This window comes from Mycteria americana, chromosome 4 (assembly GCF_035582795.1).
Source record: "Mycteria americana isolate JAX WOST 10 ecotype Jacksonville Zoo and Gardens chromosome 4, USCA_MyAme_1.0, whole genome shotgun sequence".
In the NCBI taxonomy this organism is placed as follows: Eukaryota; Metazoa; Chordata; class Aves; order Ciconiiformes; family Ciconiidae; genus Mycteria; species Mycteria americana.
The window spans coordinates 17,733,860-17,760,448 of NC_134368.1; the positions used below are offsets into that span (position 1 = coordinate 17,733,860).

General features: G+C 39.3%; 2 protein-coding genes across 10 annotated transcripts in view; one reads left to right on the forward strand and one right to left on the reverse strand.

Moving 5' to 3' along the window:
- CC2D2A (coiled-coil and C2 domain containing 2A) overlaps nt 1–7,974 on the forward strand; it is a 66,462-nt gene extending 58,488 nt beyond the window's left edge. For 3 of the 7 annotated variants that reach the window (XM_075499777.1, XM_075499775.1, XM_075499778.1), the window contains 6 exons: nt 567–680; nt 2,233–2,367; nt 4,634–4,756; nt 5,345–5,403; nt 5,893–6,070; nt 7,117–7,973. In XM_075499777.1, the coding sequence (XP_075355892.1) occupies nt 567–680; nt 2,233–2,367; nt 4,634–4,756; nt 5,345–5,403; nt 5,893–6,070; nt 7,117–7,305 (798 nt within the window). In that variant the 3' untranslated portion in view covers nt 7,306–7,973. Of the gene's footprint in view, nt 1–566; nt 681–2,232; nt 2,368–4,633; nt 4,757–5,344; nt 5,404–5,892; nt 6,071–7,116 lie in introns of all 7 variants that reach the window. The other 4 variants (XM_075499773.1, XM_075499779.1, XM_075499774.1 and 1 more) reach the window with 2 other exon arrangements.
- A 1,694-nt stretch (nt 7,975–9,668) lies between these two features.
- FBXL5 (F-box and leucine rich repeat protein 5) overlaps nt 9,669–26,589 on the reverse strand; it is a 37,225-nt gene continuing 20,304 nt past the window's right edge. Inside the window, exons 6-12 of one of the 3 annotated variants that reach the window (XR_012775477.1) lie at nt 25,036–25,161; nt 23,944–24,092; nt 23,662–23,744; nt 21,196–21,918; nt 18,134–18,282; nt 14,848–15,020; nt 9,669–10,334 (exon numbers count right to left, since the gene is read on the reverse strand). Coding sequence is in view for 2 of the 3 variants with exons in the window: in XM_075499782.1 (XP_075355897.1) it covers nt 10,258–10,334; nt 18,134–18,282; nt 21,196–21,918; nt 23,662–23,744; nt 23,944–24,092; nt 25,036–25,161 (1,307 nt within the window). In the remaining variant the exon portion in view is untranslated. The remainder of the gene's footprint in view (nt 10,335–14,847; nt 15,021–18,133; nt 18,283–21,195; nt 21,919–23,661; nt 23,745–23,943; nt 24,093–25,035; nt 25,162–26,589) is intronic. The other 2 variants (XM_075499782.1, XM_075499781.1) reach the window with 2 other exon arrangements.

A 26,589-nucleotide genomic window follows, 5' to 3' on the forward strand; every position in this document is an offset into this window, starting at 1 on the left:
TTATCTTTGATAGGTTGTACTTGATTGACCCTAAGAATGCTTAGGGCTGTAAGCTTTTCCTGGTTTTTTTCCAATTATAAAACAATCCAAAATGGCTAGTCATGCACAAGTGAAAGGATGCTGACTGATGGAAACTTAAAAACATTGTAGTTCCAAGGAACTACAGAAAAAACATTGCATCTTATGTCAGCATAATGGGAGATTTAGTGTTCTTTGTCACATACAGATAAATCCTGTCATCTGTAGAATAATAACAGACATTGTTAATCATAGATGAAGTTTTTACCATCTCAAAACTTTTCTGCAAAATTCAGAATAACTCAAAAGATAAAGACCTTGGTTCTTCTAGTAAAATGTCAGATCTGCATCATGGATTTTCACAGCATTCACTCTTCATCCTGCATGTTGAAGCAGTACCCAAACCATAAAGATCAGTTGCGAAGATCTGAGAGGACTCTTTTGCTTCCGAAGTCTTAAGAAACATAATTAAATGTTCTAAATTGAAAACACGGTTGATAACTGCATAGAAAGACTTTCTGTTTGTTTGTTTGTTTAATCTCAATTAGCAATTTCTTTATCTTCTGGCGGGAGATGAGGAAGAACATGCCGTGCTCTTGTGTAATTATTTTCTTGGTATGGGGAAAAAAGCCTGGCTTATCATTGGAAATGGTATTCCTGAGGTAAGAGGATTTTTTCATTTGGTCTTAATATTAACTTTTATTCTCTGAAGTCTTTGGTTCCCACCAGTGGATAGAATGGTTTCTTGCCGGCATGTTTTTCCAGGAAGTTATCTAAACGTTGATGCTGCTGGAACCGATTCTTTCCAGGGAGAAAAAAGTTGAAAGTATATCTTAGTATAAATATCGTCTTGGTTTTTTTTTTTCCTGGACCCATGCTTCCATGCTTAATCTGGTAGTAGCAGTCATCCTCATAGTACAATACCAAGCATCCCTCAACCTTGATTGGACTTTAGCTTGTATAAATGGTGTGTCCAGGACAAAGGTAATGGAGACAGTCCATTCACAGGGTCTGAGTCGTGAACACACAGACTGTGACAGAGTTTGGGTGGGATTGGGTAAAGGTTGAGAGGCGGCAGGAGAGGGTTAGGGGCTTGCCATGGATTCTTACTGGTACGTACAGGTCCCTTGATTCTCTCTCCAGCTGATGGCAAAGCTGCAGCAAGAGTAATGATAGATCTGTTCAGGCTCGACCAGTCAGTCTTCATCTGCCTTCTGTAATACAGGCAGGTTAGGCAGTCTGCTTTGCCTTGGGCTGCCGTGTGCCCTGTCATTGCTGTGAGCCCCCTGTGGCAGCAATCTGGCTTAGACTGGCTAAGAACTAAAAGATTTAGATTCTTTTGTCCCTTAGGAGATGCATTTGTTCTCAGGGAAGCACTCAGATTTCCAAGTAAGCAATACTGTTCTTTTCAAAGAGATGGTAAGGCTGTTTCTGGTGCAGATTTCCACCATTAGTATCTTCAATTGTCAAGCACATGTGAAAGTTTACCAAAATTCTGTTCAGCAAAAAATCCCTATCAAGACTAGTTTCTTTAGCACGTTCTCAGATACTGCAGCAGCAGGAACAGGTGCTCAGGTACATTCCTTCCACTCCAAATCTGATGGAGATGGTAGTCCTTAATAAAGTATTCAGCTTATGCATGCTGTAAGGAGGGGGATTATTCTAGGTACTTCAAGGTACCTGGAAAATGTGGGAGGTAACAAGAAAATAGAAGAGCAGTTTAGGGATTCCTGATAGAGAATATAAAAAGATAGCTGGGAAATCCCGTATGTGCCTGTATGAGGGAAGGCTGATGGATGAGGCATAGTGTGCTGCCTAGGCAGCAGTCCTTCAACTTGGAGATTGCCCGTGGATGAGAGTTGTGGCAGTAGCCAAGTAAGACATGCTGATATTGAAGTGGCATACATTAAATGTTCCTGTATGTGGAATTTCGCATCAGTTTGTAGCTGAACCAAGACAACTTTCAGAATCTATATTTTAGAAATGGCTTGGGGCTGTGTATGTCTAACATTTCTCTGCCATGTAAGAGACAGAGAACACATTATTATGTAAGTGTTAGTTGAATTGTAATGAACCTGTAAATTCTTCCAACCAGTTTGCCCCAAAAAGTACTATTCATCTCAATAGTAAAAATTTAATATTCCAAACAATACAAAGCATACTGTCTTTGTAGCCAGTTTAAAACATCTTTCCCATACTTTTTTTTCTTCCTAGGGACCAACTGCATATGTATTAACTTTGGAACAAAGTCAGTATGTAATTTGGAATCCCAGTACTGGATATTTTTATGGGCAGTATGATACTTTCTGCCCCTTACAAAATGTGTATTGTCTGATCACCTGTGATAATGTAAGTGTACCCAGTCTTGTCACATTTCTATACACGTAAGAGCTGATAACTTGGTATTTTTCTTGACCTTACGCATCATTTGTTCATCAATGTAGCTATATTTATTCTGTCATGTTATTAGTGATTTTATTCAATCTTAAGTAGGTTTTTCAGCTACTTCAAATAAGAAAAATTTTTTTTTAATCAGCGTTTAGGTGGATCATGACATCCATTCATATATTTTTCGTTACTGGGTTTTACTTACATGTTTTCCATCTTGGATGGCCTAAGAATATGTTCTGTTTACCACTGCTTCGCTGAGGAGTAGTAATTCAGCAAAGCTAATAATTTGCAGGTGAAATGTAACTGAAAAACGAAAAATAAAGCCTATTGGAAGGAGTCACTTGAGTTGCTTATATAATGGCGGGCGCAGCCCTGAATGGTCCAATGTGCAAAACATAGAGCTGGCATTACAAGGCACAAAAACTATATTGATTTTCTGCCTGGCGTCAAGTGCTCCTGTTTATTTGCTATAAAATACAAGTAATACTAGTGCCTGTTCACAAGATATTATTCATTGTGTGGCTGGAAACCGTCTGAGAGATAGCAGTGGGGGAGAAGAGAGAGAAGACGTCGCAAGAGCTGCACAGCTCAGGGCAGATGAACCAAAGGCCACAGAATGGGGCAGAGCTGAGCCCATGTCAGGAGGGACATCAACCCTGGACAGCTTCCTGCCAGCAGAATTCCCTGACTTGGCTGGAGGCCAACCCTCGCAGCTTCTGGGGACAGACACAGGGACATGATAGCGAGGTAGAGAGATGTGTGTAAGTCTGAAACTGAGGAAGGAGAAGGTGAGTTTAAAAAAAGAACCCTAGGATTTATTTGAATGACAAGTGGGAGTTGAGTTTAAAGTTTGCTCCTCAGTTTTTTGGAACCACTATAGGGAAACAGTGAGTGAGGCTTCCATTGTGCTCCAAAATACAGCAAACATTTGCTTTTATTTTCTGTATTGAAAACATACCTGGAGAAGTCCTTTGAAGTGTCATGCATTGTAAGTTTTGTTTTGTTTTTTAATTTTCTGGGGTTTTATTCTAAATACCGGACTTTGGATGAGAATTTAATATTCTAAAGCATACTTATTTTAGAAGTGCCAGTTCTGTCTTTCATTGAATGAAAGTGTTCTGGGGAGTGGTTGAATTGGTTTGGGGGTTTTTTTTTAAGTAGTACTAAACCTACAGTTAAGAAAAATGTAACTTAATTGTTGATTGCTGGAAGAAGAACTAAGGACTTCAGCACTGACAACCTAATCAGCTAACCTTGAACTACAGAGCTCAACATCTTTCCATCTGCATGTGACTGAGCAGGTGTGCTGCCAGCAGAGGGATGCCACTGCATCACCAACCAAGGAAAAACAGCTATGCTGTGTCATGGAGGCTGTACACAGAACTGTCAGTTACAAAAGGTTACAGATTAACGAGTACCGTTACATATTGTTGATACAATTTGCAGCCTTAGCAGTAGTTATTTAAAGGTTGTTCTGAACAGGAAGCCTACAATGCTTGCATGCTTCAGACTAGGCTCAAACACAGACCAAACTGAATGTCTATGAAGTGGACTGCAAGACATAGGTTCCCCTTGATGACAAAATATACATAGTAGCTGTGTGTGTCTGCAGTATCTACTGATGTTCTGCATCATAAGCTTGAAATAGCAACGGTGCTGGGGTGCAGTGGGCTACCAGGCATCACAGCCACAGCTGCGCTGTGCTGGGCCATTGGAAGAATTTCAGCAGAATTCAGAAAAGACTTGTGTAGCAATCCAGAGGGGTGGGGACACACCTCAGGACAGCGGAAGAAACTCTGGAGTGTACTGTAACCCAATACCATGTGATGCTGAAGTGATGGTAAAGGCAGAAAGTTTCTGAAAGCATAAAAACTGCCATGGTGCACAGCAGATGAGGCACTGAAAAGGAAATATTGGAGAAAAGGGATTCGGCGGGAAGAGGTGCCAACTGCAGACAGTAATTCTGTTCATACACTGGTCTCAATCCATACTCAGAAGCACAAGACATATCAGACCAGCACCATCCCTTTTGATGCAAGAATGCAAAAGCTGCACATCAGGTGGGACTATCCGAGATTGCCTTGTTTCATATGCACTCATACTGGTAATTGCTACAGGAGGTCAAGATTATATGGTATTTTATTGCCATGTAAGTAAGTAAGTGGAATGTGTTCCATAGCTGTGATTATATGCTGAAAGTTAAAACAAAGTTGCTTTCTTGTAGATTTGGTTTAATATGCAAGAATATGATTCCCCAGTAAGGATAAATTTTGATGTCAGCAAACCAAAACTTTGGAAGTCTTTCTTTTCAAGAAGCTTGCCATACCCTGGACTCTGCAGCGTTCAGGTATTAATGTATCTATTACTGACTCAATGTGAGGAGTTGAGAGATCACGGACTTAGTATAAAGAAACAGAGACTAAGTTCTTTGGACTTCTGTGGTTAAGTATGTTTATGTAATAGCACTGGGTTTTAAAAAGATTTTGCTAGGCACTCCTTAAAAAATGAAAGCAGGAATACAGCAAAGTATTTGGTTTTATACAGAATGAATGTGCATCTGTTGTCCTGTAAACTTCTATGTAAGATCTCAGGACAACAGTGAATTAAATGCGACAAATCTTTAACACAACCCTCTCCAAAGAAGTAGCTTGGTATTATAAAGAAAATACCAACTTTCGTCTTACAGCTAGGAAGGCATTATTTCAAGCTGTACACACATTCTTAGTAAACAAACAAGAATTCTAGTTGAAGTTTACTGGGAAAAGAAAAAAAACCACCAGCATTACACACAAACATCTCATTAATGTCTTTATTATGTCTCTACTGCGTAATAATTATTTTAGCATAATTGTGAACATATGCAAGTACCATCAATGCAGCGTCTCCTGAAGTTACATTGTGCTTTTTAATATTTAAACTTTTTATTTATTGCTAGCCTGAAGAATTAGTTTATCAGCATTCGGACAAGGCTGCTGCGGTGGAACTACAGGGCAGGTAATTCTACCTCTGAAACAAATGCTGTCAGCGCTAGTGCTGATCACTAGAGGTGGAGCACCCTCTCATGCTCCTCAAGCATATTCATACCTAGGTCCTAAGAACCTGCTTTGAATGCTAGGAATGGAGAATGGCCTAAAATCAGAAACCGTAGCTTGCAGGGCTTTTTAAATTTTCTCTCTTTAATAGAGATTACCAGATAGAAAGAACTGATCAAGCATTGCTGTACAGTTTCCTAATGCTGTAGAGGGATGAGAGGAGAGGGTGTAGACTGAAATGGGTTGTAAGCCCCTGGCCTCCCATTCTGTTACTGAACATGCAGGCCCCACATAGCTATGCTGGCATTGCTTTTTTCTGTGCTTTTAGGTAGCGGTAAATTTAAATGAGGTCATCTGTGTTCCCTATAATCTGTACTAAGTGTGTCAAGGGAGATCAGTTCAGGTGTCCACTAAATCCTAGAATTGTAATAATCAGTGTACTTTATTGCAGGATTGAAAAAATATTAAAAGATAAGATTATGGAATGGAGACCCAGGCACCTAACTCGTTGGAACAGATACTGTACCTCTACCCTACGTAACTTTCTGCCACTGCTGGAACAAAACCAAGGCAAAGACGTAGAAGACGACCATCAGGCAGAGCTGCAGAAACAGCTAGGAGATTACAGGGTACAGTTGTGAACATATGTGGCTTCTGCATGGAGTAGCAATACTAGGATTTAGTATACTCTGTGGTATAGAAGTGGTTATTTATTTCCCCTGCTACCAAAATCACAAAAGCTTTTATACCAAAGATAAACCAATGTAATATTTACAGAGTGAGGAGTGATGATCTATTTTATTTCATTTGTAGATGTTGAAGATAAAAACTTTGTTGGATATAAAGATAAGAATTTAAAGATAAATTGGCTGCACTGTTCTTGTAGTATTGCTGTACCACAACAGTCACTATCTCCAATGCATAAATACAAGTGCACTCTCCAAGCACTGGATGCTTATGGCTTGACTGGTGCATTAGCTCTCAAGTCTGGTCAGCAAGAACCTGGCACTGGTGGCAAGTAGTGCTATACACAGTCTACTTACAGGTGCAGGAGCCCACACAACATCATTTTCTACTCTTTGCTCCACTCTTCAAAGACTGAAGAAAATCTACTTAAGTATTCACTGCAGCCGCAGGTGTACCCACGCGTTCTTCCCCCAGGCTGTTCTAAAGGTTAGGTCCTTCTGCTCCTCATGTAAAACACATGTGGTAACAATACTGTACACAACTATGGCAATTTTCAAAAGGAGTTGAGGTTTCAGTTCCTGTTGGACCCAAAATGTATACGGGCAGGAGACATTTGCCACCTCAAATCCCCAGCCAGTGCAGACAGGAGAACACAATGAATTAAAACCAGTTAAGAGGCAGAAAAGCAGCAAAGTTATGCTGTATGTGTTCAATCATACGACTTTATTCTAGTGGATTTCTAAACATCTTCACTTTGAACTTAACCCAAACTAAAGAGGAGAAGTGTCAAAGCTTGCCTGGAGTATATGAAATAGGGAGGTGATATTCAAATAAAAAATGGGCTTTTTTATTGCATCTCCTCAGGCCAGCAATAGAAAAGATAAATTTACATGCACAGTAAAACAGATTTTTAAAACTATGTATTTATTCAGGTGCCTTTATATTTTCTTCTTACCTTATGTGGTTTTTTCTTCTTTCTTTCTCCCAGGTCTCTGGATTTCCTATTCATATGCCATATTCTGAAGTTGGACCTTTAATAGAAGCTGTACACAGCACAGGAGTTCATACCATCGATGTCTCCAATGTTGAATTTGCTCTAGCCGTGTATATTCATGCTTATCCCCAAAATGTTCTCTCTGTATGGATTTATGTTGCTTCACTTGTTCGAAATAGGTAGTACAGATCAGTCAGAATACCTCAAGAAACTTGGTTATGTACGGGTAAATGTAACAGACTTCTCACACTGCTGATTTGAGCTATCCCATTTTAAAAACAGGGTGAGAACCTGATTTTAGTAGCTGCAAACACATGAGCTTTATTCACCCTACAACCACTGAAGACACTACTTATTACTACTAGGAAGAGACTGACAGCTTAAAACTCCAGTACTAATAGGTGATTTTTAGACAGTATTTTATAGCTCCCAGTGGGACACCACACTCAAAAGCATTACACATGCCTACATACAGTGATATTGCAGAGTCAAGTGGCAGAGTTTGGCCACCTTATTTTCAGGTGAAACTTGGTTCCTGGAATCATGCCTTGAAGACTGTTTTTAGCTAGTCAGTTTATTTTATCTACAGACCTTCTTCCTCTTCAAAGATACTGTCATTCAGTTACAAGTAGTTAGTTTTCTGGTACCTGAGTTCCTGAATGAAAACCAGGACTATTTACCCATGAATAAGTTTCATGCACCAAAGAGCCATCAGTGAAGGCCATACTTCAATTTTTAAGCAGCTGCTGCTTCTGCTACTTCATACTTAGTGTCTGTATAATGCCAGCACAATTTAGAGGTGTAAGACTTCGTTTTCTTTAAAAGTTAAAGACAAAGTATTTAATAAACATTTATACCAAAAACTAAGTGGAAGCTCATTCATTTTATACAAGAATTTGATTACTTTGGAGTATGAGATCCTTATCTGCAAGTGACCCTAGTAAAATATTATCAATAGTTTGCTAAAAATCAAAATTTGCTTATTAGTGTGTAAGTAGTGGTGTTAACTGTTAATGCTGATATAAATATGTATCCTTTTCCTGCAGTTACCTTACCAATTAAATTCTTCCAAGCAAAAATGATGGTGGGTTGAGCTAGGAAGGACGTTCATCAGAACATATCAAAGATAAGATTCTTCTTGAGCTTAATTCCAAACTAGACTCAGTCCATCTAATAATACTAGACACAAAATCTTTGGTTTAGAGCCTGTGGTTGCCACCACAGGTTCCCTCTATAAACCTCCAGCAGAAAGGAGTAGCTGTGTGGTCATCACGTGATGCTTTGCTGAACAACACTGATGACATCTCCCAAGTTTAGTCCAACTCCCCATCAGAGAAGGGTGAAGAAGAAACATGATGTAAGTGAACAGAACTTTCCGCAGCCGATTCAGCCCTCAGCTGTGTCTCTACCAATCTTCACAGAAACCACCACCTAGCAGCAGGAGGAGGTACCCCTAGCTGCACCTTCCCACCCTCAGAAACAAGAGTTCTGGAACAAGGGCAGATGCAAGAAAGCCCACTGTGTACCTTACTACTCTCATCTTGCCTCAGTCAGCACTGCACAAATGGCCACGTATCTACTCTAACCTTTGGGCACCAAAGAAAGTTTACTGCAGCTTATTTGAAGAAACAGTTACTGGAAGAATGGTATCCTTTTATACCTCTTCTGTAGGCTTCTAACTGAGCACAGTACATTCTGCCTCTGGCCCACGTTCAGCTGTTAACCATGAACAGCCAACTCTGCCCCAATTCTACATTCACTTGTATTTTTCTTGCCTTACTACTCTTCAGTATTAGTGAGAGCAAGATAGTGTCAAAACTTGCAGCTTATTGTAATCTCCAGCTGCGCCTGCAAGCTGACTTCCCAGACACCAAGAATCTTGAAAGCTACAGATGTCATCATGACCGCCATCCTAAATAAATACTACTGAAAAGAATGTATCCAATTAGTAAGTAAAAACTACTAGTTTGACATATTGTCAGCCTTAAAAATTAGGCAGGATGCAGAAAGAAATCCATCTGCCTTCTACAAAGGCTGCCACCTACTGCTCCTTTGCCCTAGAGAAAAACAACCTGCAACTATACCAGTCATATGAGCAGGTGGCCATTAAAGTTTGCAACTTAACATGGGCCACAATACTCGCTTCCTATTGCAATGGGCTCTTCCCCATACCCCCCCCCCCCCCCCCCCCCCGACTCATACATTACTCATGTCTCTCCCTAGTACAGGTTTCACTCAGCCCAGCAATGGGTTCTCTGCCTCCCTGCTAGTCTCTACTGTTCAATGAGGGGTCTTTTTAAAAATCAAAGCAATGGGGAAAATGTACTGTTATCTTCCACAAATTTCATAAGAATGAAAACTGACATCCCTTGAAGCTGTTTCAAAAATGCTTCCTAACACAGTCATGGGAAGAAATAAACCAGAACACCCCCCACATACCCACGTTGCAAGGTTCACAGCTCCGCAACCACCACAACACCCACCCACCCAATCTCTGCAGCCTACTGGCACGGTATGCCTGGATATTACACCTTAAAAGCATATATATTCAACTGCTACATAATTTTTTTGTTGGTGGGAATGTTTTATTTGAGTATGTCTTTCAAGCCCAAATACAAAACCAAATGCAAAAGGAAGGTGGGAATTTCCCTAATTTTGCAATATAAAGAATGACTTCAGGATGAGAAGAAAGAGAGAAACAAGGCTCCTAAAGATGTGTAATTGTTACCCAGATGCAAACAATACATTTTAAATTCTCTGCAGAGCTTTATATTGTACTTACGGATTCAAAATAAAAAACCATTCACTTAACACAAAATAATCCAGTAAAGTATATTTAAGTGCCAAACTTGGAAGAAAGTGGCATTAAAAAAAAAAATCTGAATGTTTTCCCGTCTTCCCCAAATTAAGTAAAACAAAACCCAACACCCATCAAACCAAATGAGATTTTGTGAGATTGTTACAACACTGTACAGTACACTCATAATTAAGATTTTGAAGTTGTGGGCAGGGTCAGGCTAGTATAACAAATCTCACTCCAAGGATTGTTAACACAAGATGCGAACTGTAAGTAAAGTGCATGAAAGGAAGCCTGCTCAGCTAAATGAAGTAGACTGAAAGATCAGAAGTCAGCGGTCATTCGCCAGAGCGGCAGCAGGCCCGAAAACCACACTGCAAATTCTGGCATCCACTGGCGGTTTCAGCATGAGGACCTGCACAAAAACAGAACAAATGTGAAAAGAAGAAAAGGCCATTTATTTAGATTCAGAATTCTCGTAACCTGGTAATTCAGAAAATGTCTCCTTTTTTAATACACTAAACAACTTCATTCAGCACTGTGAAGTCTGAAACACTGCCAGCACTATCACAGTATAAAAGCCTCAATTAGAACAGTTATTTGTCAAGAGGTTTTTGCTCTGATAGCTTAGCCCCATGAAGGTAACGCATTCAAAATGACAGATGTATGATGAGCAACACTAAAAGAGCAAGTTTAAGCAAGCTCTCACAGCTAGCTTTCAGAATTGAGGTATATTTTCGCAACGCATAGTTAACTCCCATTTTTCAAATTCAGATGATGACTTCATGGCATTACCAAAGAAACCATAATCTCCAAAACTACTTCTACTGTAATGCAAACAGTTTTCTAGTCTGGAAGGTTTTTTCTCCATGAACACTTAATGGTTGGCTAGACTCACGTACTCCGACTGCAAATTCAAAAACTAAAGAGAAAATCACCTTTAGTATCACTGCAGTTATCAGAAGCCATAAGGCTAAAAACTAGCCATTCAAAAAGAAAGAAGTTGCGAGCACAGACAGTATAAACCAACACTGTAATTCTACCCACCTCCACTTACCTTCGCTTACTGTTATCCCTTTAATTTGAAATGTTACGTGATCATGAGATAAGAAACTATTAAATTTATTAGTACAGGATTTTATTTCCTGCAGCCATATGCCTGCTTCAGAGACAAACATTTACATTCAGGTTGGCTGAACTCTGGCACCCAACATAAGTTGGAAGTGGGTTGCCAAGTTAACTAAAACAAGCTGGTAAAGACCTAACCAGGACAACCTAAATTCCCCCCCTTCCTATTTGAGACAAATCAAAGAATATTTAAGGTGGTTTTAATACATTTAGAAAGGACTAGGAAAATAATGTAATGAATTAGGGCACCATGCTATGTCTGGCTTGTTTTGTCCCCTTGAACAGTAACTTAAAGTCGTAATTCAATTAATTTCCAAGAACCTGGTGTCTGGAAGTCAGCTTTCTGCTTCATGCCACACACCGATAAGCAATATTCTACAAGGTAATTAAGTTAACATGCGTGAGACTGAATAAAACAAACCTGAAGCTATAATGAAGGACAATGGTTAGAGTATGCAAAATAGTAAAATTTTCATGTCAGTAAACTCATTTTCCTTTTCAAATCTTTTTATTCACCTGAACTAAATTTTGATCCTCCAAGTCACTTACGAGCTAGAGTTTGAAAGCTTCTTCGTAAGTCCTTTAAAAAGGAGACTCGGTGCTTCTGAATAGCTGGTTTAGCAGAGCATGTTCTGTGCAGCAGCATTTTCCAAGTCGTAGCTGACCCTCCTCATCATTGCCACAGCTAAACAGCACATCAGTAATTCTGAAGCAACTGTCACATTTCTAGTAAAATGCTTGTTGACAAAATGTACAGAACCACAACATCCCAAGGAAGGGAATACTCAGTATACTTTAATATTGTTTTCCATCCTTTTCTTGCTCATTTTAAGAATGTTCTACCTCATGCCTGTAACTGGAACATAAAAACTGCCCTTCTAGGTCTGACCAATGGTCCATCTAACCCTGTCTTCATCACTGGCAACAGCAAGTGTTATCTAGGGAGACCATATAAGCCTATCACGCATACCTTTTATATCTTCCCAGCATCCCTAACGGTTGTAGTAGGGACATTAAAGTCCATTCCCTTTAGTATTTGTTTATTGTTCAGTTGTGCATGCATTTGTTTAACCTCTTTTTAAACCTGCTGATACTAACTGCTTCCACAATTCCCCACAGGACCAAGTTCCAGAAGTTCACTACATTGTGCATCTGCTTTAAATCAATCGCCTACTCATTTCACCTACTGTTGCCAAGCTCCAATACTGCAGAACTGGGAGAATTACTGTTGCACATTCACTTCATCTACTGCCTTCCCAGTTCTATAAACAGTCATCCCCCTTCCTGCCTTCTCATTCCCATCTTGAAACAGTCCAGCCTTTTGAGTGTGTCTTTGCACGACAGCTGCTCAGTGCCCTAACTCTTTTTATAGCAGACCTCTTCTGTATCTTCTGCAACTCCATTACATACACTCCTCAAGATGGGGAGACCAAAACGGCATGCAGTACTCCAAATGTGAGTGCCCCAAGGCTTCCAGGACCATGCAGCAACACCCTCTATCTTGTTCTCAACACCCTGACGATGCACAACATTGGTGGCTTTTTTGGCTGCTGCTGCGAACAGGAAAGATCTCAGAATTAGCACCTACAGCTCTCTGAAATCGTTGTCTCCACATTGCAACTGCCAGCTCCGAATTCAGTTTCATGCAGTCACAGTTTGATTATTCCCAACCACCCGGACATATAACCATACATACAGCTATACTGAAGCTTGTAAGAAGTCCTTCTGGAAATCTTCAGCACCAGTATTGTTACTTGAGGCAGCTCAGTACCACTCAAAAACTTGGGAATTACTGTGTGCATTTCTTACACAACAGCAATGAAAATGCTGAGTAAGACTGATCACAGCACAGAACTCTTTGGGGGGTGAACGGGGAGAGGGATGTCACCTCCTAGATTCCTGTCCATCCTGAACAGTGGCCATTAAGCCCTGCCCCTTCTTCCTGTCCTTTAATTAGCTTTCAGTTTTCAAATTTAAACTAGTCTTCTAGCAACTTAAAATCTCAAAGACTTAGAAGTAAACTGCATCATCTGAAAAATGTATAGGTTCATTTCCTAATTTATTAGGCACTGAATTACAAATGACATTAACCACATCACAGTGAAAATTCACCCTTCTTCCTATGCTGCATTTCTTGTCCCATGTCTAATCCTCATATCATCACCAACTTTCCTTTATAGCCTCTGACAAAGAACTCTGATGAAACAAAATATTCAGGGTTCAAACCTCATCTCCTGAAATCTCCCACCCTGTATTCTTTCTTAGCCTGTACAGGCAATTCCCATAATTTGCAGGGTATTTCATGCTCTTATTACAAGGTAGTAAGTGTCATTAATGGTTGTTTTAACAGTAAGGCTATTTGGTTATGACTCATTTCATTTCTGTTTTGACATGGCAATTGATCTCCTCCATCACCGGTCATTTATCTCTCTATAAATGCCCTGTCCCTCCTTAGCTTGTTCTTTTTATATTTGATAAAGATAGCAAAATTGAAATGCCTTTGCTTTTGATAGCCACACAGACCGTTTTTGTTTCCCTAGCTTTATTTACTACCACTGACTTTTGGCTACACCTCTTTGGCTTCCTAATCTCTGACCTCCCCAGTCTTTGCTACTGACCTCATTTGGACTGGACTTTGTCTTCAAACTAGCTCTGTTTAAATTCAAATGGCCTCTTTAATCTTGCCAAAAAACACTCTCTCCTGTTTTCTTTGGACTCTATAACCAAGGTCTCCAATTCATCTCACCCCACTGATGCACCAAGTTAAGCAATATGATAACTGTATACAGTTCCTTTTATATTGTCCATTGAGCGAGATGGTAATTTCAGATCTTACAGTGGCGCTGAATCACTTTCAGAAGGGTCCCTCTCTACGGACTGTGAAGACTTGATGAGCACTAGCAGTGAAGTGCCTAAACTAAACGTGTTTTGGGCAGGTTCACCTGGGAAAGCAAAGTTAATCAGATTCTCACCTAACCTGCCACAGTCTACGTTACTGGTTTAGTTACCTCTAAACTGGATTATTGTAATGCTCTTTACATGCACATCTGATTACTCAGGTGCTTCAGGTGACCCAGAATAGAGGTCAGCTTACTCACGATGAACAGCTCTCAGTGTTTTCAAATGAAGTACATATAAATATGTCTTGCAACGTAAGAAAGGAGCATAGCTATTTGATTACTCTATTTTTTTACATGTACTAGTGAAACAAATATTAGTCAAAGTTTCCTAGAAAGAAGTTAGGCATTTCACCAAGAATACATGACAACCCAGACCAATACCATAGTGAAAGAGCCACTCCAGCCAGGACAACTGGCTGCCACCACCACATCCCTTTAGCCACTTGTTCTAGCTCTCGCCTGTGGCAGCAGAAACATTCATGTGGTCTATAGCAAGATGGATCCCTGACCCATCTAGGAAGAAAGAAAGAAAGAAAAAAAAAAAAAAAAAAGGGGCTTTCAGCTACCCCCATTCTTGATTGAGTTTACTGAGTAGCCACACACAAAGACCAATGCTGGCCAGAGGAAGGCAGTTAAGAATGAGCTGGGAGGAACACAAAGGAGGGAAGGAAAGACAGTTCTTTTTCACAGCCACCACCAGCAAGAGGCTCCCATCATCAACACTGCATACCGTATTTGTTGATAATGTAGCAAGAGTAATACATTACAGGGGAATTACCAAAAAAAGTTATCAAATTAAGCATTAGCTTTAAAAAAATATAGAAAGACAATATTAAATTCAAATCTGAGTTTATAAAGTGCTACACTCCATCAGCCTTTGGTAAAGTTACACTTACAGACCTTTATGAGAGCACCTTGGTTATCCGTAGAACTTAAGAGAGACCCAACTCTTGAAGTCTAACAACAATGCATTCCCATACAAATCTGCACACAGGAGTCCATAAGTCTTAACAGAAACTGCAAAGTCTTGGCTCCATTGCTGGAAGGCAGATCAAACTATGACCAATGAATTTCTAAATGCCAGAAGAAAAGAGTGAATCATCAGAATCACCACAACTTTATTTCATTAATGCCCTATTTCTTTAATTACAGCACCTGAGGACGACATCATTAAAAAAACTCTAGAAACTGAATCATACTTAAAAGCTGCAAAGAGCTTCTGCTGCAGAAATTAGGGAGCCCCGTTTTTCTAATCCTGAAGCTGATAGCACTCCAGGCTTTAGAACTGAGAATACAGTAAGGAGATTGAACATAGCTGGACAAAACAGCCAATGGGGAAATACAAACTTCTAAATGGCAAGAGGTAACTGAAACATTACTCTTCTTACTGAGTTCAGTGTGATTTACAAATCAAATGTTTTAGACATTAAACAAAATCAGCAATTAGAAGGGGCATATACTGACAGATTTGTTTTCAGCTACAGCTGAGGGTTATCTAACTCCAAGTTTCCAATGTTGAGCAAAACACTGGTAGAAGTAGGGATGCTAAACATTAGTATGCAAACCAAGAACTGAAATCATACTAACAGTAAACAAAGAAAATAGATTTGGAAGGGTGCGCAAATTCATGGTCTCTACTCATAAAAACTGCATATTACTGCTGCGCAACAGCAGTCTGTGACTCAAACACAACTGAGTCTATCTAAAAAGGTAGAGCAGCTATGGTTAGACCAGCACTTGCAATGAAAATCTGAAAACTGCAAACAAACATGCCTACCAAACAAGTCCAGCAAGCCCTCCACAAAGAAAATTCAATGAAGCTGTGTGTAAGGGGCCCCCCATTAGACTCAGTGTTTATAGGGAATAAAAAAAAAGAAAATAGGCTGTAGGAGAAAGTAAAGCCCTTATATGTCAACAGACAACAATGTGGTATCTTTATTACTCAAAGATGGCTAAATTCCATGCTGTTGGCTCCATTTTTTGTTCTGCAAGACTGACGGGTTTTCCAACATGATCCCAGAACATATCTCCTTCCCTGAAAACAATCCCTGATAAGCTGGTGGGCAAAGAAAATTATGAAATTATTCTCTACATGCTTACAGATCAGTAATCTTTGTGCAGCAGTTAATAATACAATCTATATAATGTGCAAGCAAACAAACAGCTTCAGATATGGATTGATTTAAATGAAACAGCTATTGCTTTCCCTACAGTTACTTTAGAAAGACCAAATGATACAGAAATAGTTCAAGCTGTCACAGAAATCCTACTGCCCAGAGTGGAACAAGGCATTAGTTTCACACTGAATAGCCCTATCACCATGCAGTTTGAGTGAAAATACAAAGAACAGTACCCAGATAAAACTGCAGGGGATTCATTTATAAAAGGTTTTTTCCCATTTCAGAATTTTGCTAGGACACCCCTGTAAGTTTTTATCAACTTCCTTCTTAAAGAAAACAGCCACAAACTTCTGAGATACTACTATTTCTCAATAGATGTGAGAAGTCAGACCATTACAGCCTCACTCTCCTGTTGATTTCTCTCTACAGGGGTAACTGTTCATCCAAAGGCATGCATGATGCTTTACAGAACCAAGCAGAGCTTATAGGCTCACAGCTTCCAGCAGGCAGTAAAAGGAAGGAAATAAACAGGAAGAGGATCAGGACAACTTTACAGAATAATTCCAAAAAGTATTCTGTTTAAATATAAGTAATTTCTTGAGGATATTATGGAACAGCCAAGCTTTAAAGTGGTGGACTCACACATGAGATTCTGGCTTTGTAAACTAATAGTAAGACAGCATCATGAATTTTAGGGACAAGGAGAGAAACAGAAATGTCTGAAGACAAACCAGAACATCAAGTCTGGTATTACTGACAGAAGAGAAAACAGAGGAAAAGTAGCAAGGAATCACATGTAAAAGGAAAAAGGCTTTTAACTGGTCTTTGAAGACATCTTTCAACTCAACACAATACAGGAAGGAGAGTCAGTGAAGGATTTTTAAAAAGGAACCTTAAAATTTTCAGGTTGAAATGCTAGAAGATTTTTAAAAGCTGTAGCCTGGATGGAATGGAAGGAAGTAACAAAAAGCAAATGTCTCAAAAGAAGAAAAACCAGCAGTGTCAAAAAAGTGCATAAAGTAGTGCAAAAAATACGGAAGCAAAACATGATTTAATACTTTCACTTCTAACATTAGGATCCAATCCAAGTGCATCATCTTATATCAATTTCAGTGGATTGAATACCCAAATGTCAGTACAGATTTACTTGTAGTACCAAAGCTCTGGCATCCCGTACTGTGGCTGCATCTCAATATAGATGCAAATTACCAAGCTGAACACCATGAACTACCAGGGAATATAATTTTGTTTTACACAAAATTAGCTCTTATAATCCTGTGAACTCAGTTATTATCCTCCTTTTCCCTTCCTGTCTGTTGCACTTACCTGTTTTAAATTCACACATGGAATACAAGTCACATCATGGTTCCCATCTCTAATGGTATGAATGCTTACTAGACCTAACATAGACTGAATTCCAGTGTAGTAAACACTGAAAAGACTTGCACCATAAACATTATTTTATGCATTATCCAGATCTTTCCCCAGCTTAGATCCATCCCTAAGTTACTGACTCAAGCAAAACCAGAAAAACTAAGTTACATTTTCCATAAGGACACGCGATGGTAGGATCAAAAACATCCTACACCAAAACTACTGCAATATGGGAGGTTTGCATGGCAAAGCATGTGTCAGTCCTCTCCTAAAAACCACTGCTTTGGTACCAATCTAATGAAGCCTCTGTCTAAAGTTATGACCATAAAGAAAACATGCAACTACATGGTTTACAGGAAGATATGCAGAGGGCAAGTGTGTATTAGCTATATGGAGACTTACTTTCTAGCCCTTATTATTATGCTAAACTAAATTATAAGATACGTGGACTAAAAATGCTTTCCTAGGTAACACAGAACTGTACCAGTGTCCAGCAAAAAAAACCCAAAAGAACAAACAAGGAAAAACTCACTTAACAGTTGTCATTTCATAATTAATCTGTGAAACTCAGTACTACACAGCCAAGAAAAAAAGTGGGGGTTTGGTGGTTCTTTTTGTTTTGTTTTTAAAAGCGTCCTTAAACCAAACATCACTCCCCAGAAAAGCATCACATCTTCATAAAAAGACATTACCGTTAATGTTGTCACAGTAGTAAAAGTGTTCATCGTTTAGAGAGGGGCATGCAGAAACTAAATCCTGCAGGCCTGCACCAGTTACAGTGAGACAACCCGAGAGGTTAAGGTGTTCCAAATGCGGCAGTCCTCCTCCCACAGTCAATGCCCTGTTAACAGACAGAAGAGACATGTTAAGAGCCCACACAGTGCTAGACTGACAAGTGCTCCACTACGTCACCAAGTCACAGACTTAATTGCATCTTGTAACAAAAAAACCCACACCTCTAAAACCATGTAGTTTTAAATCTGGCAGTTTCATACCCTATAAAGTGGATCACCCCTGAAGCTGCGTAACAGACCTGAAAAATGAACCGATTTCGACAGAAACTAACAATTCCTTCTGACAGACTTAAATGGTGAATCACTTTTTTTTTTTTATGAATGACTCCAGAGATGACCAAGTATTTCAAAGAACTACCACGACATTCTTCTCCAAAACACTACTGATTTTGGCAACTCTTCCAAGGTGATGTATATTCCTCAACCCACCCTGAAAACACAACAATCCCAAGTTTGGTGCATTACTCTTCCGAAAGTTTGAGTATCTTATTTTTTTGGTTAAAATTATTTTGGAATCCAAATTTATATTTTCCTAGGGCTGACAGCAGAGCCTCTCTCTGCCAACACACCACCTCATTATTCAAATGGAATTCTCTATTTTCAGTAATTCTCAATTTTATAATTCAAAGGGAGTTTGGCTGCTGATGCAACAGCCTCATGGATGTATCACACCTGAGCAATCACTCCGTGTTAGGCTGCTTGCTTCTCTGTGAGCTCACAGGGCAGCCAGCCCAAGTTCAAATCACAAACAAGCTCACCCACCTGAAAAAAACATCAGGCTTGAGTCACCAAGCTACAGATCCAAGTCAGGACATAAAACTGAAAATGCCTTCAGAGCATCACTGTACAACTTTCTCCTGTCAGCAGGCAGAAGTAGAACTGTTGACCACAAAACCAGCTATTGGTTAACAACTTCTATGAAATGAACTGGCACGTGTTTCTACTAGGAGGTTTCATTCTCTCCTCAGGGACTCAAACTAGTTTGGCGAGTGCAAGAAGCACTTGTTGCAGCACACTCTCAGCTCTTAAATACTGTCTTTTATCCAAAAAGCACCAATGGGAAACTGGCACCACAACTAAAACCTTCCCATGACCCAGTGACCAAATCTCCCTTTGATCCTAGATTACCAAGTCATGAAAAAACAGACCAGTAACATGCAAACTACACACAGCATGACCCAGTCAGCACCAAATGAAACTCAGCAGTAGCAGTCCACTCCACCACTTGAACAGCAACAAGCTCAAACACAAAGCACTGCTATCTGAAGCTTGCTCTGAGCAAGACTAACACACATGGGTGAAAGAGTGTCAAAAGAATCACTATGGGAGACATTTGAACAGCTGGTACTTCTGAACATCAAATGGGGATGAAGTCTCCGCAGAGACAAATCAATGCCAGCAGCGCTTCACACTATTTCTCAGTTGACTACAGCATACAGTACAGGTAGGCATGAAGTCTTCCCACTCCAAGAAGCTTTAATTAGCCCTAAGTGCTGCAGCACACCTGAGCAGGTGGCTGCAAGTACTTCAACCTCATTCCATTTTCATTATGAAGCAATAACTACATTTTTCTGACACAATACAAAATATCAATGGCATATATCATCACACACAGGAAATTCTGTAACTCTTGAAGCCGTCTCAATGTTCAAGTCAACTATTTTTTCTCCTCCTTTAATTGTTATATGAAGTCATATTTAACATGATGTTCTACACATACAAAATTATCACAGAATCATTTAGGTTGGAAAAGACCCTTAAGATCATCAAGTCCAACTGTTAACCTAACACTGCCAAGACCACCACTATACCATGTCCCTAAGCACCACGTCTACACATCTTTTAAATACCTCCAGGGATGGTGACTCAACCACTTCCCTGGGCAGCCTGTTCCAATGCTTGATAACCCTTTCAGTGAAGTAAAATTTCCTAATATCCAGTCTAAACCTCCCCTGGCGCAACTTGAGGCCATTTCCTCTCATCCTATCACTTGTTACCTGGGAGAAGAGACCGACCCCCACCTCACTACAACCTCCTTTCAGGCAGTTGTAGAGAGCGATAAGGTCTCCCCTCAGCCTCCTTTTCTCCAGGCTAAACAACCCCAGGTCCCTCAGCCGCTCCTCATAAGACTTGTGCTCTAGACCCTTCACCAGCTTCACTGCCTTTCTTTGGATACACTCCAGCACCTCAATGTCTCTCTTGTACTGAGGGGCCCGAAACTGAACACAGGATTCGAGGTGCAGCCTCACCAGTGCCGAGTACAGGGGCACAATCACTTCCCTAGTCCTGCTGGCCACACTATTTTTGATACAAGCCAGGATGCCATTGGCCTTCTTGGCCACCTGGGCACACTGCTGGCTCATATTCAGGCGGCTGTCAACCAACACCCCCAGGTCCTTCTCTGCTGGGCAGCTTTCCAGCCACTCTTCCCCAAGCCTGTAGCGTTGCATGGGGTTGTTGTGACCCAAGTGCAGGACCCAGCACTTCGCTTTGTTGAACCTCATACAATTGGCCTCAGCCCATCAATCCAGCCTGTCCATAAATTATGTCATTATCCAGACAGGTTAAATGAGATGTTACCCCAGTTTTATAAAGTTTCAAGCGTATTGACAGGCATTTAAAAAAAAAAAAAAAGTGAATCACCTAACAAGAAATCACTGAAGGTCAAATATAAAAGCATTAGTACTGCCTAGAACAACAAATTCATAAAAATACTTGACTTCAGAGGATATGTCTAAAAGATTTTTTTATTTTTTTTTTAAAAATCCCCAAAGGAAAAGCTGGAGAAAGTTTTCAAGTCTGGTACTGTAAGTATTTTAAGATGCAAAGACCACTTAAAAGACCACTTTCTTCAATAAAAGTGTTTCTACTGAAACTAGGCAGATTCACCCCAGAATGACCCAACAAATAAAATTAGAAAAAACATACTGCAGCAAAATAGCTCAAAAATGTCTCCTCACCTGAGAGCACGGTCTGTGATCTGGTAACATCCAGACAGACTGAGAAACTGAAGAACTCGCGCAGTCTCTTCATCTGTTTTTTCACTCCCAGAGTATGCAGAGTCTTTTTTCTCTGACTGCTTAGTCCTTGTTGTTTTTTTACACAGTGCAGAGGACTCTGGAAGTGCTCGAATAGTTCTTAGTGCTGTCCCAGCACAACAAAATGAGTGACCGCAGTAAATCAAGTCAGTAGAAGCACAGTGCTGCTGCCACCCTTTAGTCCTTAATCCATAAATTTCTCTACTGTAGCAAGATGCAGAACAATTAATATGGGATGTTGGTTCCATAAGACAAAATCCTTCAACGTTTCTGTGTCTCCACTCCGCAGCATCTTCAATGTCAGCTAAATCATCTGCATCTAGCATCCACACATAAGCAGAATTGAAGTTTTCTGAGCCGTGAGATTTAGTCCAATGCTGCTCACCATTTTCTCCCTCAATGAGGTTTTCATCGTCAATTTCATGCAAACAATTATACTTCCTGTTGGAATGCAGAGTCATCTCTCTGTTTTTCCATGAAATCTTAGCATTCCTGTTTCTGCAGCTTTTCAGAATACCTCTGGTATGCTGAGTTGATATGATACCCAGTGCTCTGGAAATCCTCTCTATGGCCACATCTGTGATTTTTTCACATCCAGACAGATCAAGGTGGCGGAGATTTGGACAACAACCAACTGAAGACCAACTGAAATCAGGGGAAAAAAGTGGTTTGATTGGTTGGGGTTTGTTGTGGGGGTTTTTTTTGTTTGGTGGGGTTTTTTAGTTTTTGTTCAGAAACAGGTGTTAAAGCTAAATATACAAAAGAACATTTCATAAGTAAAATACTTGTATTAATTCACAGAATATTTAAAGAAAATACCCCAGACAGGTTAGATTTGATACTTCAAGTGCTGTATATATGCCTAGAAAAAAAATGTCTAAGGAAATGTGAAATGAATCATGAATCAGTAACAACCTGTATTTTTTCCACATACTGACACTTAAGTAGTCCAAATTTGCCATACATTGAACGAATTTTTAAACAGATCAGACTGCAAACACCAAAGACATGTGAGAACAATTTCAAAAAGCAGCTTCTGTTGTGTATAATGCAGTTACCAAGAGCCATCTAAGTTACCAGACATCACAGTTCACTTCTCAGAAGGCTGAAAAATGTGAACTTAGTGAACTAGCAAATTTCACATACCAGCCCGCCTCCCCGCCCCGAGATGTAATATTCAGTTCAAAGTATTTTAATACTTGTAACTTCTAGTATTTGAGTTTCTCAAGCTTGGCTGTTTATACATATTGAAATATCAGCGTACTTAGATTATATATCCTTCTGTCATTTCCCATTTCTTTCAGAGAGAATAGCTGGATTCCTGAAACACATTCTGTGTACAGTATTAATTATTCCATAAAAGTAATCAGGATTAGAGATGGTAATATCAGACTTTTTCATATTAAAAACCTCATGCCTTCAGCCTTACCTTTTTCAACTGAAATAGAAATTTGATCTACAGTGATATTGTTACATTATCATCTATAAAATTACGTATCTTATTTAAGTGACCTTTACCTATCCATAGTTTATGTTAACTATCATTTACTTTCTATAAGTGATTACTTATATTTACAGCAAGCCAAACTCATTTTTTGAGTTACAAATTGGGGTGTTGGAAATATAGATGTATGAAGAGCTGAAAATAATGTAAGTTTCACTAGAGATTGACAAAAGCTCACAAAGATTGATTTCTGAGCCACAGAAATTCCATAAGGCTTTTATTTCAAGTAAAACTTCTTGCACAAGCTGCAGAGTGTTGTTACCAGCATCCACACTGGTAAAGTTTTCTGTGTTGTTAACACATAAAACTTGAGAGCACTATATGATGAAAGTGTTGGACACTGAAGCAGCCACTGAGTTTCAGTATCACAGTAAGACCCACTGGTGCAGGCTCTGCATCCATGCACCATCCCACTGACATCAATGAAATTTCTGCAGGCTTCAGTAAAACTCAGGAATCCACAGTTACTACACCTAAGCCTTAGAGCTTTGATCAGTGTCTTAAATAGCAGTATTTCAAACACTACCAGCTATATCAGACCAAGAACTACCATAACTGACTGACTCCGCAAAATCTATGGACAATTTCAAGTTGTTAATACTAGAACAAAACACAATTATTGTTACGGATAGCTACACATTGATAGGTAATACATATCCAATAGTGAAGACAGAGCATTTTAAATGGCCATTACAAAGTTACATGCTTCGTTTGCTATTTCATTGATTTGTTACTCTGGTTTAGTTCTTAGTTATGTGTGAATCCTGAATGTGATTTCTTTATTTCTCTCTTTATTGGCAATGGACTAAGACATGTTTAAATGTTTTTCCCCACTCAAAAAGCTGGATTTTTTTTTTTTTTAAAGGAAACAGCAATTATCTAACCTTTCAAATGCAGAATCTGAAATATCAGTTTGAGTGAGATCCAAATATTCCAAGTTGGGGCAAAGCTCCAAGATCTGTCTAACCTGGGAAAGGAAAGGAAAATAATCAGTAAGGACACAAGCCAATAAGGCTGCACACAGTGTCAAGAGATGACATAAGAATTAACATTCTGTTGAATTGCAACTCATTTTCACTACCCAAGTGTTTTAAACTCAGGCACATCAGTTATTAATTAGAGGCTGCATAGCCACAATTATTAAATGCCAGTTTCAAATTACATACCATTTTGCTAGACACTGCAGAACTGTAGGCCAATACTAATGTCTTCACTGAGGAGCCTACATGCGGGAGTACATTATGAATTAAGCCATGAAGTAAACGTTTTTCCATTTGTGCTATATTAATGGCAAGTGAATCTTCAGCTGCTTCTTCTGCAAAATAAAACCAAAGATAAAGACTTAAAATATGCTTTGAGTCATTTGGAATTCACATTGCCATCTTACATCAAACAAGCTATCAGGAAACTAAAGAAAGCTTAACAAGGCATAAGTTTCAGAAAGTACCTTACATCAAACTTTTGCTGAACTCTAGCTCAACATATTACTTAAGCCTCATCTTTAAAAACTATGTGCTTGTCTTTCTGACAGTCCTGAAGAGTTTAATTCCAACAGCAAGTAAAAACAGTAAGTCTTAACAGAAAATTATCATTAAAGGACTTGGAGAAATATTTACTACAGATTATGGACTGCTCAGGACTGTCTGGGGCAGCTGTTTCCACTGACTTGCTTTATACATTGAAATATTATCTCACAGAGCATTTCATATCCTGTGATATAACACCTTAAGACAAATTCTAAATTAGGCCTAGAATGCATTAGGATGCATGATTCATCCAAACTTCCTGAAGAGATGAAGCCTAGCTTTTACCTCCTTCCTAACTCCAGACGCATCCCCGTAACTCTTCTTCTACCTGTACTCATGCTTGCTCTCTCCTAGATGAACAAATTCAGCTCATTAAAACCAGCTCCCTGCTTCTCCCCCATTCCCCTTTTTTTTTCCACCCAGCTGGGAGTCAGGATGAGATGAAGATGAGGAAGAAGAGCACTCCTTTCAGGAACCTTAAGTAGTTACTAGACAAAAATTTCCAAGTTCTTTTTTACTGTGTAAGTCTACTTGGCTTAGTAAGCATTTAATCTAGGCAGAATATAAGTATTATTGCATTTGTCATTATTTTAATATACTGGAATCAGCTAAGAAAAAAAAAATCTGTATTTTAAACTGATTTTACAGAAAATACTCCATTTTATACATTTATTTATTACAGCCATGTCACCTTCAGGAAAAAAAAAATTCACCAAAATCAGATTTACCTACCAGATTCATCTATGTCAGCATCTTCATCCCATTCCTGGAAAGCACGACTTTCATCTTTTCTATTTTTCACCCATTCCTCATCAGGTTCTGTCTCAAGATCTGCTGCAAGACCACTATACCAATCACCTACTCAGGCCCCACAAAAAGAAGGAAAGGAAAGAAAAAAGAAAAAAGAAAAATTAAGACAAACTTCTCATCACTGCAGAAAACAGCAATGATAAACTTCTCATTATACTGCAACCTGACCTAAAGATATAAATGAATTTTGCATTCATCTCAACTAAGGTTGGACTGAACCTTGACATAATTCTTGTTTGATCTGTATTTTAAAGCTTCAAAAGATTCCTGGAAGTTTCAGTACCGTTACAGAACTCACAGCCTATTATGCTACTCAGACATGCCTGTTGTCATTTTCTTGGTAGGGACCGATATGATTGCAAAAGTAACAGAAACAATTATGGAGTATTTGGACTGTATAGGTGCTGAAGTTCTTTCTGGTGGATATATTAACCATCAACTTCCAGTATAACACTTGGTTTAAGACATTTCCATTTTCCTCTGGAATATCACAAATATACAGTCAACCAGGATGTATTTTATCAGCCTGGTTTTAGTCACTGCACATAACAACTCCAGGATCAAGAAACCCAAGTTCCAGAAGTAGCCTACTTGCAACAGCTATCCAGTACTCGATTATAACATACATATGACTCTAAACAATAGACAATAATTTTTAGAACATCTGGATGAACATGAATATCAGCAACAGCTCCACTGTTTTAGCTGGTAGGGTACCCCCTCTCCCCAAGGGTTACTGCACAGGCATAATTTACTTCTAGTTTGGGTATATTGTAGTGTCGGGCTCAGTATAAGCAGGTCTGCTGCCTCCCTCAGCGTAGACATACTTAAAACAGAAACAGCTTATCCTACTACCTCACTAGTGGGGGACCCTACTATCCCCAAAGCAAGAGCAACCCTTGTTGAACGGTATCTAAAGGAACAAGGTTTCTTATATGAACAACACAGCGACAATGAAATCCTAACTGATTGTCACCCAAGTGTGAAGCAAAATGTTTCTGTAACATTTCTCATCTTCTTTAACCCATCTTTATAATATATAAAAAGCCTCAGATGCCCTCTCTGTATTAGGAAAAAAGTTAAAAATTTAACTAAGCCTGTAGTTTTATGTTCTTTTTTTCTCCCCTCTGGCAGTAAATCCTATTTGAGAAGCTTCCACCCAGTTTAGAGCACTTCTGCACAAACAACTGTAGTAGTATAGACAGTACATCATGAGACTAGCTTCCTGTTGTGTCAAAACCAGGTTTAGGAGTAATTTTAAGCAGTTGCCAGTTATCTCTTTTGCGTAGCTCTGAATTATCAAGACAGCTAGGTTTTAGATGAAAATGAAACTTTAACAGTTTAAACTCTGAAACCCCTCCTCTCCGCTCAGTCTTTTGCAGCTCAGGGACCAATCTATTATTTTCAGTGAGATTTATCCAACACAAAAAATTAATTCAGACCCAAAAGCCATTTAACTCCCCTCTGCCTTGTACA